At 41.7% G+C, this 13565-nt stretch overlaps 1 protein-coding gene across 1 annotated transcript in view; it reads left to right on the top strand.

Annotated features, from left to right (window-relative positions):
* ADAMTS2 (ADAM metallopeptidase with thrombospondin type 1 motif 2) overlaps positions 1–13565 on the top strand; it is a 1546369-nt gene that overhangs the window by 1349274 nt on the left and 183530 nt on the right. The window contains exons 17-18 of the mRNA XM_069199292.1: positions 519–678; positions 8266–8398. Of these exons, the coding sequence (XP_069055393.1) occupies positions 519–678; positions 8266–8398 (293 nt within the window). The remainder of the gene's footprint in view (positions 1–518; positions 679–8265; positions 8399–13565) is intronic.

Below are 13565 nucleotides of genomic sequence, written 5' to 3'. Positions count from 1 at the left end.
ATTTGGATTTGTCCTTCTACAACTCTTGAGCTCAATAACAGCAATATTTGCAATGTTTCTTAAATTATAACATGCACATTTCAAAAGTAAAAAACAGTACAGAACAATTCTAATCCAGACAATGGAAGACAGGAGTCATAAATCAGACTTGATTGAGGCTAGTGGGTCTAAGAAATAATGTCCAAAGCTGGACAAAGGGCAGCAACAGAAATCCAAAGATGTAGTGGCTTTGGAAAAATGGACAGTGGTTTCATGAAAGGACTGAGAAATGGCCAGAATGGTTTTTCCAGACCCTCTTTATATACCATCAAAATCTGATTCATCTGTGATTTTTGCTACTTGAAGTGAGGATAATTTTTTATATGTGTTATTGTATTGTAGCGTTCTCATATATTATAATATAACACATACTAATAACATGTATGAGTTCTGTGGATAAGTACAAGTCAAAACACGGTGCATTGCTTCTTATTAAAATGTTATGTATTCTTGTTTTTGTTCTTTGTTATGAAAATTAGGTGATTCCTCACGGTGATGCCAAAGTTTATGTGACCTACAAATACATGATTCATGAAGATTTGTTGAATGTTGATAGCAACAATGTTGTAGAAGAAGATTTGATGGCGTATGAATGGGCTTTGAAAAAATGGTCTCCATGTTCCAAACCCTGTGGAGGAGGTAACACTGTAATACTTTTGTAATGTAGAAATACTATGTTTCTTTTAGTAATCGATCAGAATGATCCACCTTTATCTATGCACACAATAAAAAAGTTATAAAATGTGCTTCATTTGTGAATGTGGAAACATACATTGATGTTAACTTTTGGATGCAATAGCTTTTGAATGAGTAGTCGTCTACAGTCCACTGACATTCACCATCACACATGCACACTATTTCAGGACTCCAGCAGTAATATGACATGATTACAGATGGATTTAAAAACATCTCTTATGAGCCTCCTGGAGCGGTAAAGTGATTGGTTGGTCAATTTGTGTGAAAATCACTGGATGTTTTATTCAATATATTAGCTCAAAGGTTCAAGCCAAGGATTCTGGCTTCTTTGACTATCCCAGTGACTTCATACTTCTTTATGAAATGAGAGTGCTCTAGACCAGTGCAGAAAGAAAGAAGACTGTCGTAGAAAGAGAGAGACAATTGATGAGTCTTTTAACAGGTTGAGTGTTCTGTTCAGACACCATTTTCTGTCTGTACTGTCTCTGTTGCATAAGCAGCTTCTTTGGCAAGTGCGTTTGCGGTGCATTCATGCCCATCCTAAGTCCCTTCCTTGCTCAAAGTCTGAAATTCAGCCACTTTAAAGCCCATTAAAAGATGGAGTCAGAGAGGTATGCAATATTTTCTTTATGTTTTCTGTACATACATTCTCACAAAAACATGTCAGCATATGTTCCAGCCACTGTGGAAGGGTTGACTTGCCAAGGTCATCATATTTCATCTCTGTTCTGGCCATCTTGATTTATTACAAATATATTGAGGCATGTAGCGTGGTGAGTGACACTTTAATTTGGCTCATACAATAAAATCTGTATTATACAGTGCACCCTAAACATGCTTCTGAGTCTGTGTGAGGAATCCACCAAAAATACCTGGTTATCACTGTTTCTATATAACCTTTAACAACTTTGAATTGCTTACATATGCAGCCCAGCAGTTCAATTTGGAATTGCATCAGGTTGATATTGATATTTTCAGCTGGTGGTTTGACAAATGATGGAATGATTTCAGTTGTTGCAAATCATTTTTGGAACTCTGTGACTGGCTGGAACTGGACTGAATATGTATGTTGAAGAAAACATCTCAGACATCCAGCAATATCTGACAATGTGTCACTACATGGTGGAGAACATATACAAAGTGAGAGGCGTGAATTACAGCAATGACATCTGAGGTGCTGTCCATTGCCTCAAAGGCCAATTGGAGCTGTCAGAAAACTAGCCATTGTGCCATCATGTGTTGCAGTTTCTCCCAGAGGAAGCCCTCTTGTGGACCTTGGTATAAAACACTGCATGCGCAACTGTTTTTTCCTGATGCTGTGCATCATGTTGGCGAGCACTAGATGTGAAGGTGAAAGAGATGTTTTAAGACATGGGGAAACTGGGCACTTCCCCAGGGCCCCAATATACTAAGGAGCACCCTCATAGATTGATTAGGGCAGTAAAGGCACTGTCTCTCTATCTCCGCACCTCTCCTCTCTCTTACTACCTCTGACTGTGTCTTTACCTAGACACACCACACCACTCTAGCTGCCTGTCTACCTTTGTTTCCATCACTTATCTCTTGATTTGTAATTTCTCTCTCTTCCTACCTTGTTTAGCCCTCCTTACCACTCTCTTATCAATCTTCTACCGTCATCTGTCTACCCGGTCTCTCTTTCTGCCTCTCCAATCTCAAGTGCACCTTACTCTACTTCATCTCTTTCTACAGCTGTCTTTTTGTAGCTCTTCCCTCTACCTCTCCAGTCATTAAATCCATTCTTGTCTCTTCCTCACGTTTCCATTTTCCTTTCTGTCTGAAAGCTCCTGCCCACTCTATATCTCACATTGCACCTCTCTTTGCCTTACAAAACTTTCTGTCTCACATCTCTCTCTTCACTTCATCTCATCTCTATCTACTTCATCTCACTTCCACTATGCCTCTCTACCTGTCTCTCAAATTATCACTTGTCTCTCTGCCACTCTGTAGCTGCTGCTCCCCCTCTACACCTTTGTCATAATTATTTAAAAATAATATTTATCAACAGAGTGAAGAAGGGAGAACGTTTATTCATGCCTACTAGATCTCCTCAATCGAAGAGATAACTCTTAGCAGAACATCTGCCACTGGGCAAGGGGTAAAGGATAGCAGTGGAATCTACCACTACATATATAACTGCATTTCAATAAAACAGGAAGGTAATTAACTCAGTCATAAACTACATTGCTTAATAGATCATATTAACCTTTTCTCTTGGTTTGAGCCGGTGTGTGCTGGTGGGAGCCACTGATAATCATTTTTGGCGACCAGCACACATTTTTTTAAATCAAACATTTAGTGAGAGCAAGAGAGAGGAAAACACAGATAGCAGAAAGAGAAGGAAGGAAAATATGTTAAAACCGTCACAAAAGGAGAAACAAGAACCTTGAAAAATAAGATAAAGTGGAGAAGAGTGTCTGGCAGTGAATTAAGGAGGCATGAGGTAGAGTTAAAACTATGGAGCCTTGGTTTTTGGTGCACTGATGCAGGTTTCTGAGGAGAGCTTTTGGCACTGGCATTCTTTACAAATCAAGCACTGTCTGTGCCTCTCTCTGACACACTCAGTTTGTTTTCCCAATTCTCCTCCACATATCTCTCCATCAAGTATGTTAGCTCTCTCAACCCCATCTTTCATTACTTCATCTCACCTCTCTATTTCTAGCTCTATTTCTCTCTACTACACTTCTCTTACCTAGCCTCCTGACCAGCTCCCATTTCTCTCACTTTGCATAACCGGATGCCCGGAGCAAATGTTTCTTTTCATGCTCTTTGGCCAGCGGATGCCAGGCAGCTTGAGCTTTCACCTGTTTTTGTGTGTCCCTTTTCTGAAACTTTAATGTACAATTCAGTATTGTTTGGAATCATGTTGGTTTGAATTAACTGAAAATTGGTAATAAATTTAAAGTTGGTCTGATAAGGGGGCCCCAAAATATGTCTTGTTCAAGACCCCATAAATCCTTAGGATATCTCTAGAAGGTGATCCACTTCTCTATTACAGTCATGTAGCTTGTGCTTTCCTCCTGATCCAGATGATGAAGTGTGTTCAACTCCCTGGCACCAAGCCCACTGTTTTTGCCATTCCTTTAAATACCTTCTCAGACAGCAGAGATACAACTTTGCATGCAAAGGGATGGTGAATGTAAATTTATGAATTGTGCTTAACACGTGTTTGTGTACTCTAACAAAGTGCTGCAAAAGCTGATGGTTAACATCAGTACTGGTCAAGCACTGAATAGACATTTTCTCACCTCCTGTGATTTTCACTGCTCATAAATGACTAGTTGAAACTGGAATGGTGCGTCAGTGACTCAAAGCTGTTTTCTTTGGTACTTCTTGGCCTTAAGGTGCTGGTAATACCACTGATATTGTCAGTACATTTCCTTGTTCAAAAATACTTTCAGAGCTGCTCATAATGTTCAATGCTGTTGTATGTCAGAGTGATAGATGGTTAATTTTGACCTGCTATTTATATTTAGCCCAGTTATGTCAATGGCGTTGTCTTGGTCCAAGCCTCTCAAACAGTACCTGTTTTAAAGATTCTACTTTAAAGTCAGACATACAAATATCTGGGGGGCAGAAGTAGAGTAAAGGGGTAGTGTTTCAGTATGTCATACATGAAGCACAGGTGCCACATATTGAAGTACTGTTCTCATTCTTTGAAATCTCCGGGGCCTCCAGATATAGAGTGCAAAAAACTGAGTACTGTGTTGTGCTGACATCAAAACTGTTGATGTAGATGGTGTGGTCTCATAGCATGCTTGTTCTTCCATCCTCCTGTTTGTTACTGCTAGAGTTGGGCACAGTATCAGTAGTGGTAATAAAGTTGGGTAAATGTTCACTTATGGGAATCAGGAGCACAATGAGTATCTTAGGCACTTTCAACATACCCAAAGTAGTACTCCATATAAGTGTGAGGTCTAAATAATCAAACAGACGTGCTGGCCAGTTAGGCTCCCTAAATGTCACTGTTCATCCTAGACCTGTGCAACACATACCCAGCTGCCCTAAATTCTGTGAAGTTATCGTTTCATTGCACTTTGCCAGCCATTACCTCTCTAGTGCATGGAGCATGGTATCCTCAAAATCCTGAAAACGAAATTCTTCAATCCTGAGAACCTAAAGGGTTCACATTGGAAACTGCACTCTGGTTCAGCTATGCTGGAAACCATTGTGTACATTTCCATTTGTACAAGAGACTATTGTCATTAGAACCCATCAACCATTCCTCATCATATTCTTTCCTCATGTACCTTCCCTCATCATCTGCTATCTGATTGTCTACCAGCTGCCCGTTCATAATTTCATGGTGTGTGGTTCTGATGCATACTAATGTTTTAAAATGAGTGCATGTAATATAGATGTAGTTATGTTAAAGTAAAGATTGATTAAACTAGTTTAATGGCATTGTGATTGATGAAATAACATATTTATTATAGTATTGTATTAGTTTGATGAATTATATAAAATAACAAGACAAAAGGTGAAGTAGAAAGGTTGATAGATCCCCTACACTGAAAACAACAAATCTGATTGATAGAATGCATTAACGTAATTAACGTCACAGAATGAATTTTAAAAACTACATATTTTCAAATGTGATAAATACAATTAGATATATACAGTTAGATACCAAAAAGTATGAAATACTTGAATTAAATTAACATAAGATACAACAATTACACAAAAGTGTTACATTTAGAGGTAACAAAATAGAGTAGGGAAGTGTAAGATTTTCTAAGGTACTTTGACCAATAAAAATAAAATAATGGTGTTAGGCATATGTAACAATGGAATAGGTAAAATTAGATGATGAAAATGAGGAATTTGTTTTAAATAAACTTTACTTTCAGACAGGGAAAAATCACAGATGAAATTGGTGTCGGGGAAAGGCAGGATGCAATAGTATGTAATTGATATGAGTATGTGGAATTTGAGCTTGCTGTGTAGTGTCCAAGGCAGTCAGAGCAGTGCTCATATTCTATATAGCAACCACCACCACCATGTGTTAAAGCTCTATGTGTTTATATCTATTGTTGATTTTACTTGTTATGACTTCTGTCTGCAATGTAGCACATACTGCACTGCCCCCTTACACACTTGGCCAATGACTTTATGTTGATGTTAAGTCTTTGACTGTTTGATACAGTCGTTGTATCAAACAGGTTGGGTGACTTAATTCAAAGCAGGTCTTGCTATCCCAAGGTGAGCCTGTGGCTCTTTCAAATGTGGTGGCAAGTTAGAGTAACATGTGGAGGGCTTTCGTCAACTGTAGCGCTGTATTATCAAACATCTGTTATTAAATATTTTGCAAGTTCTCTTGAAAAGAGAAAAGCATCTGAAGTGGAAACTAGATGCAAAGGATTTATTGTATTGGGTAAAAATATTATAAATAGATGCTGCCTAGAAAAGGTTCATTCACATATTATATAAGTGATGACTGCTCCTTACTCCAAGGTTAAATGGGGCAACAAATCTTTGCTATATACTAGGATGTGTGGTTTTAATTATACTTGTCAAATAACATGTTGGATTTGATAAACCAAGGCTTTCTCCCACTTTTCTGTGCAAATTTTAGTAACTGTTGGAAACCATTTGGCAAAGCAGTGTCTCCAACCATTGATACAATCCAGCTGAGTGGCACAAACACATGACACAGAACTACACAAAATTAGAAGAAACAATTACACTCCCTTGCTTTATTGCACAGATACACATATCTGCCATGTATTGGACTAGATTCTTATTGTTAGGAGCTGCACTGAAGGAAATTGACAACATCTTTGAAACAAGCATGTATGGGCTCTGGCCTGTTCAGCAAGCCTGATTCATGTAAAGTAAAAAAAAAAGTCCAGAAGGTCTAAAGCAAATTATCTGGGGAGGCCCTTTTTGTTAATTGCTGGAAGGATAATTGTCCTTTAAGGATACCACGAATTATTCACAAAAGACAGGCTTAGGGGAAATACCACATGTGATGAGAGCAAAAAGCTGAGCTTGAAGAGTGTACATCCTGTGTCGACTAAGTTACCATCCTACGGTTCTTCCATACTGAGAAATGTGTTGGTTGGCTTTTGTGTATAAAATATCCCAGTGACTGTTTTAAGGTAAGGGATTGTCTCCAAAGCTATCATGGTTGTGGTTGAACTTTCTGAAATATGGAAAAGACACATCTCTGAGGCTCGAAGAGCATTGCATTAATTACCAATCAAGCAAAGAGTACATTTAAGGCCCTGTTTATTTTCCAAAACTTCTTTTATGTTCAGGGCAAATTGAAATATATATCCAAGGTGGTAAGACCACCTACTCCCCAGCCTACTCTTTACAGTATGAAAGGATTCACCTGTTGACTCTCTCACTGTTTTTCAGTGCTGGTCTTTATAAAGCTCCTCCAATTGAGTTTGTAGGCTAAGAAGGTCGTAAACAGGCTGGTCGTGATTTTCCAGTTTTCTTCTTAAATACTTTTAAAAATAAAAACTATTTAGCTTTTTGTGCTTCTTCTCCTTTCACTTTGTTAAGCAGGCAAAACTCTACCTTTTTAAACTGTTCCAATGGTAGATCTCCCTACTGGTTCCTACTTGGGGACTATTTCAAGAAGGAGATCCTGAGGCAGGAATCAACCCAGTGGACACCAGAGAGTTAAAAGAAGGAGGTGCCATCCCCCACCCCAGAAAGGGCAGTATCCCCCCCCACCCAAACACACACATGATGGTCCTCAACACTTTTTCTGACCCCTGGGGGACTGAAAGCCTGCTAGATACCAGAAAAGCTCTTTTTTATAAAGCATGAGGTTGGTTTAAGAGCCTGGCCGGTCTTAGCTTTAGGCCGCCCCCAGCCCTTAAGACCAAACAGCCTTTTTCCCCCCGGAGGGGGCAGAAGGGAAACTAGATGCAAAGGATTTATTTTATTGGGGAAAAATATTATTAATAAATGCTGCCTAGAAAAGGTTCATTCAGATATTATATAAATGATGACTGCTCCTTAATCCAAGGTTAAATGGGGCAAAAAATATTTGCTGTATACTAGGATGTGTGGTTTTAATTATACTTGTCAAATATCATGTTGGATTTGATAAACCAAGGCTTTCTTCCATAAATGTAATTGCATACAGCCTTTAAAGTAATTGAATACCACTAACTGCAAAGTGGACTTTATTAAACAATATGTTTCTTGATATGTTCTAACACTGTTGCATATCCTTGGTTATAGTTTACACCTTTTAGAGAAGGGTCAAAAATAAGCAAATGGGCAGCAAGCTTAATAGTGGGGATGGCATCCCAGCTGTTATACTACCCACATGTACCTGTATGCATAAATAGGGTTATAGCAGAATGGTACAGTGAAAATAGATTTGGTTGCTCAAAATGCTAAATGTTTAAATTACTATGCATTTAAAAACTATTGAATGCAAGCTACACTTTTAAAGTCTTGTTTGGACATATTCTTTTATGCTCTGTGAGCCTCTATGTTATCTTTACATTGCAATTTAATGCTGACCATAAATGTATCTTTTTCAAGGTTCTCAGTTTACAAAATATGGATGTCGAAGGAAAACTGATCATAAAATGGTTCACCGAAGTTATTGTGACTCTATCGAGAAATTGAAGCCAATTAGGAGGGTGTGCAATTTGCAGGAATGTTCTCAGCCAATGTAAGCACTGCTAAATTTTTATGACTTGTATGAACTGCCCCACATTTTGTTTTTAGAAGACAATGCTCCCCTTTATCTTGGCTCTATCCCATTCTTTACATGTGTGTGTAACCTGGGGCCTAATGTCAGGACTTGCAACAGCTTCTTCTATATATGTATTGAAACACAGGACCTGATTTAGAGTTTGGCAGATGGGGTTACTCTGTCACGTAAGTGACTGATATCCCATCTGCTGTATGACGATCCCATTATATCCTATGGGAATCATAATATGGCATATGGGATATCCATCACATTTGTGATGGAGTAATCTGTCTGCCAAACTCTAAACCAGGCCCAGAGTCATCTGCATTCTCTCCAATTCTTCTTTTCTGAGATTTGGTGTGGATTTACACCTGCTTCTGTCATTCTCTGACATTTCTACTGTGAGGTGTCTTTTTGGTTACACTGTCACACTCTGATCTCCTCTTTCAGCTCGGGCAGATTATGTTGCAATGCTCCACATCTAAAGCATGCATGTTGTATCACAAGCTGTATGCATGTATCTTCTGTTTTCTCGTTTGTGTAGGATTTGTCTTGGTAATGGATTCGTTTTTGTGCTAGTGTTATAAATATTCTTCAGAATATTCTTCAGAATCAATAGGAGTGTACACAATTCAGGGGCAATCCTCCCTGTTGCAAGGCCTATCTCTTCCATTGCCTAACAATATTGCATTTCTAAAGTGTTAACTTTAGAATAGGAGCAGAAAGATATATGTTGTTTACACTCAAGTGAATTGTAATTTAAAATCCTCTTTAGTGGTGAAGTTGGATTTTAAGTTGCAATTTTGAAAATGCCACTTTTTGAAAGTTGGCATTTTCATGTCTCAACCAACTGTGCATTCTGCCAGTGTCCTGGGTCACATGCCTGTGAATGGCTCTGCTGTTGGGGTTTGTGTAGTGTTTCTAGATAGTGAGACGAATGGGGCTTAGGTGTGGACAGGATGGGCCATCCTGGCAGGATGAGTGGGGTTAGAGGCTGCACGCAGCACCACTTAGACTTCAAAAGGCTTTGCCTACATCACACATGAAGGAACCCGTTTGCCCTGTTTTTGTCACCTCAGTGTCATGCCCCGGGCTTCCACAGCACCTCCCGCTCGGGCCACGGTGGCAGCCGCGGCCAGATTCCCTGGCTGCAGCGTGGCCGGAGGCCCAGGGTTGGTCGTCTAGTCTCACCGCATACAATGCGCAGCGCGGGTGTTGTCGCAGGGTGCCCGTACCCCCCCCTCGGTCCTTTCACTTACCTGGTGCCTCAATCTAGGGCCTTTTCCTCTTCTTTCTTCTTGGGGGAGCCATGATTTTCCTTTCCCAGCATACCATTCTCCTTCCCTGCATGCATCTGTTCTCCTTACTACAATGGTGTCTTTCCTATCTTGTTCTATACCCCTTTCCCAATCCAAGATGGCATTCCTACTTCTTTCCACATGTCACTTCCTGCTAAGGGGTATATAAGGGGTTACATTCTTCTCTTTGCGTTGCAACACTTCTCCTGTGGTGGTCACGCACCGGCTGGTCTTCTCTTGGATTTCAGTTTTTGCTCCTGTTTTTCCTCTGCCTTTCCAGTGATAATTCCAGGCGTTGAAGTTCTGATCATCTTGTGTCCTCTTTTTCTGTTCCGGGGAGTTCCTGTCTAGAGGTTTTTCCCCTTTGGGCTTTTTCCTCTGGGACTCCTTCTGGAGGGCATGGACTGTGGTGGCGTACTACTGTCAGCAGCACCGTGACTACCGGAAGGGGTCGTCCCTACCTCGGCCAGAGAAGGACTTATAAGAACTGAGGCCGCACGTCATCCCCATCTGATCAGGGCGGTAAGCCAAAGGGGAACCGTGACAGATAGCAACGCCCAAAACTCCAGTCTTGGTCAAGGATCATGGAGGACCCCTCGACAAATACGGAAGAAACAAGCCAAACATTGCTCCTGACTATCCAGCAACAAGCCCAGGAACTACAACAGTTACGAACCGAAAACGCGGCTTTACGACAAGCCTTAGTCTCTAGGACCACTGATGTTCCTACCATCTCTGCCACTACACCTAGTTTTTCTGGGGATCCCAACAAGTTGCAAGAATTCCTTGATGTCCTGAAGTTTACTTTGCGTTCATGAAGTTTACTTTGCGTTTAGACCTTCACAATTCGTGCAAGACAAGACTAAGGTAGGATACCTGACCGGTGCCCTATCTGGTCCGGCCTTAGCCTGGGCGACTCCTTTGGTGACATCCATTGATTCCCGTCTGTCTGACTTTTCAGCCTTTGTTGCTGCCTTTAAGCAAATGTTTGAGTGTCCTGGACTTGAATCCTTGGCAGAAGAAGCCTTATGCGACATCCAACAAGATAGCCAGGACGTCTTACAATACATCACATGATTTAGGCAATTGGCAGCTGAAACCTCTTAGGCAGAACGTACCCTTGTTACCCTTTTTCGGAGAGGTCTTCAGGATGAAATAAAAGACAAACTAGTGCATTCCGCTAGAGTGGAGAACCTCAAGGGTTTGATGGACTTAACTCTCTTCATAGAATATCATCTTAATGAACGTAGGATGGAGAAGAAAAGGAAACGTGTACCATCGCATTCAGGAACCTCACGTACTATCCCTCATCATTCTGAGGAGATTCGTTCTGAATCTGAAGGAGCTACCGAGGAAGAATCTATCCAATTTGACATGGCCCGTGGACCATTATCGGCTAGTGAACGTGAAAACAGATGACCGAAAGGACTATGGGGGTAATTTCAACCCTGGTGGTACAGGACCGCCAGGTCTGAAATGACAGAAGCACCACCAACAGGCTGGCGGTGCTTCCAGGGTCATTACCACCGCGGCAATGGCCCCGGCAGTAGTAATCCACCAGGGCAGTGCTGCTAGCAGCACTGCCCAGGGGATTACGAGTCCCCCTACCGCCAGCCTTTTCCTGGCGGTTTGAACTGCCAGGAAAAGGCTGGTGGTACGGGAGTCGCGGGCCCCTGGGGGCCCATGCACTGCCCATGCTACTGGCATGGGCAGTGCAGGGGCCCCCTGACAGGGCCCCATGCGGCTTTTCACTGTCTGCTTTGCAGACAGTGAAAAGCTCGACAGGTGCAACTGCACCCGTCGCACGGCCGCAACACCGCCGGCTCCATTTGGAGCCGGCTCCCATGTTGCGGCCCACATCCCCGCTGGGCGGAAACTCTGTTTACGCCCGCCGGGCCAGCGGGGATGTCATAATGGGCACCGCGGGAGTGCGGCCGCATTGGCGGCCGCACGATGGTAACAAATTGGCGGGCGGCGGTTGCCGCCCACCAATGTTGTAATGAGGGCCTATGTCTTTATTGTGGTGCTTCTGGTCATCTAATTCGTACCTGCCCCATTCGTCCTTCAAAGCCTTTGGGAAACACCAACTCCCGTGAGAGGGGAGAGGACGGGATGTTCAGAGATACCTTACATTTGTTCCTCCAGAGAAGAAATAACAGCTCTTTTCCTTTTGCACGTCAGCCTTACAGTTAGCCAATGGCCGAGAAGAAAGAGCGTTAGCTTTGTTGGATTGTGAAGCCAGTGGTATCTACCTAGATGAGACATGGGCTCTGGAAAGAAAAATCCCTCGGATACCTAAGGACATACCAGAGCTGGTTCACACGGTGGATGGTTCCCTCCTAGCTTCTGAACCTGTCATTAATACCACTCCTACCTTGTCTTTACATTTCCAGAAACATCAGGAAAATGTCCCTTTCCACCTGATCTCTTCACAAAATTACGTAATAATTCTAGTTATCCCATGGCTAACCTGACGCAATCCGTATATTAATTGGGAAACTAGAACAATTTTGCTTTCTTCCCAATTCTGCCAACAACATTGTAATTTATCAGGAACGTATTGATCCCCGAAGAATATATTATTAACACCACCAAAAGTAGGTTGTTCCATTAACCTTCTCCAAGGAGTACCCAGACATTATCTGGAATATGCAGATGTGTTTCAGAAACTTGAAAAACTAGTACTACCACCTCATTGAGAATATGATTGTGCCATTCCTTTGGAACCTGATAATGTAGTCCCCTTTGGGAGAATGTATTCTCTTACTGAGCCTGAGAAGAAAATACTCAAAGAATAACTAGAGGAAAACTTACAGAGTGGTCTGATTGCCCCTTCCTCTTCACCCGCAGGGGCTCCCTTCTTTTTCGTACCAAAGAAGGCGATGGATTTACGCCCCTGTATAGACTTTTGCGGATTAAACAAGATCACTACTAAAGACCGCTATTCTCTGCCCCTCATTAAAGATATTCTGGAAGCTGTCAGAGGAGCAAAAGAATTCACCAAATTAGATCTTAGAGGAGCCTACCATCTTTTAAGGATAAAAGAGGGTGATGAATGGAAGTCTGCCTTCAGAACCCCTTTTGGCCATTGTGAGTATTGTGTAATGCCCTTTGGGCTAACCGACGCTCCCTCTATATTTCAGAGATTTATGGACTCTATCTTTTCTGACCTTTTATACCAAACAGTGGTTGTCTACTTAGATGATATTCTAATATAGTCCACTCACCCAGAGCATCACACTAAACATGTACTCCAAGTACTAGAGAGGCTTAGCCAACATCGCCTATCCTGCAAACCAGAAAAATGTGAATTCGATAAGACTAAGGTGAAGTATTTAGGGTATCATATCAACCAAGTGGGTATTGCTATGGACTCAAACAAGGTCCAAGCCATTCTAGATTGGCCATCCCCCCTCCTCCATCAAGGAACCCAGTGTTTTCTAGGATTGGCCAATTTCTATTGTCAATTCATAGCTGACTTCGCCCAGCAAACCAGTCATATCACGCAAGCTCTTAAGAAAGTAAATCTACGGAAAGGGTTCTGTTGGACCAAAGATGCGGAAACTGCATTTCAAGACCTAAAACATGCCTTCACACAAGCTCCCATTTTTACGGCATCCAGATACCGCCAAACAGTTCATAGTTGTCACAGATGCCTCGGAAAGAGCAATAGGGGCCACATTACTGCAAAAACAAGATGATGATGGGTTAGAACACCCAGTCTTTTACCTTTCCCACATACTGTCTGACTCAGAACGTAACTACTCTGTTTTTGAACGAGAACTGCTTGCCTTGAAGACTGCCAGTTTGGTATGGAGACAATTTCTTATGGGATCTAAAGAACC

This window comes from Pleurodeles waltl, chromosome 7, assembly GCF_031143425.1.
Source record: "Pleurodeles waltl isolate 20211129_DDA chromosome 7, aPleWal1.hap1.20221129, whole genome shotgun sequence".
Taxonomy (NCBI): domain Eukaryota; kingdom Metazoa; phylum Chordata; class Amphibia; order Caudata; family Salamandridae; genus Pleurodeles; species Pleurodeles waltl.
This window is presented reverse-complemented; position numbering and strand designations above follow the sequence as displayed.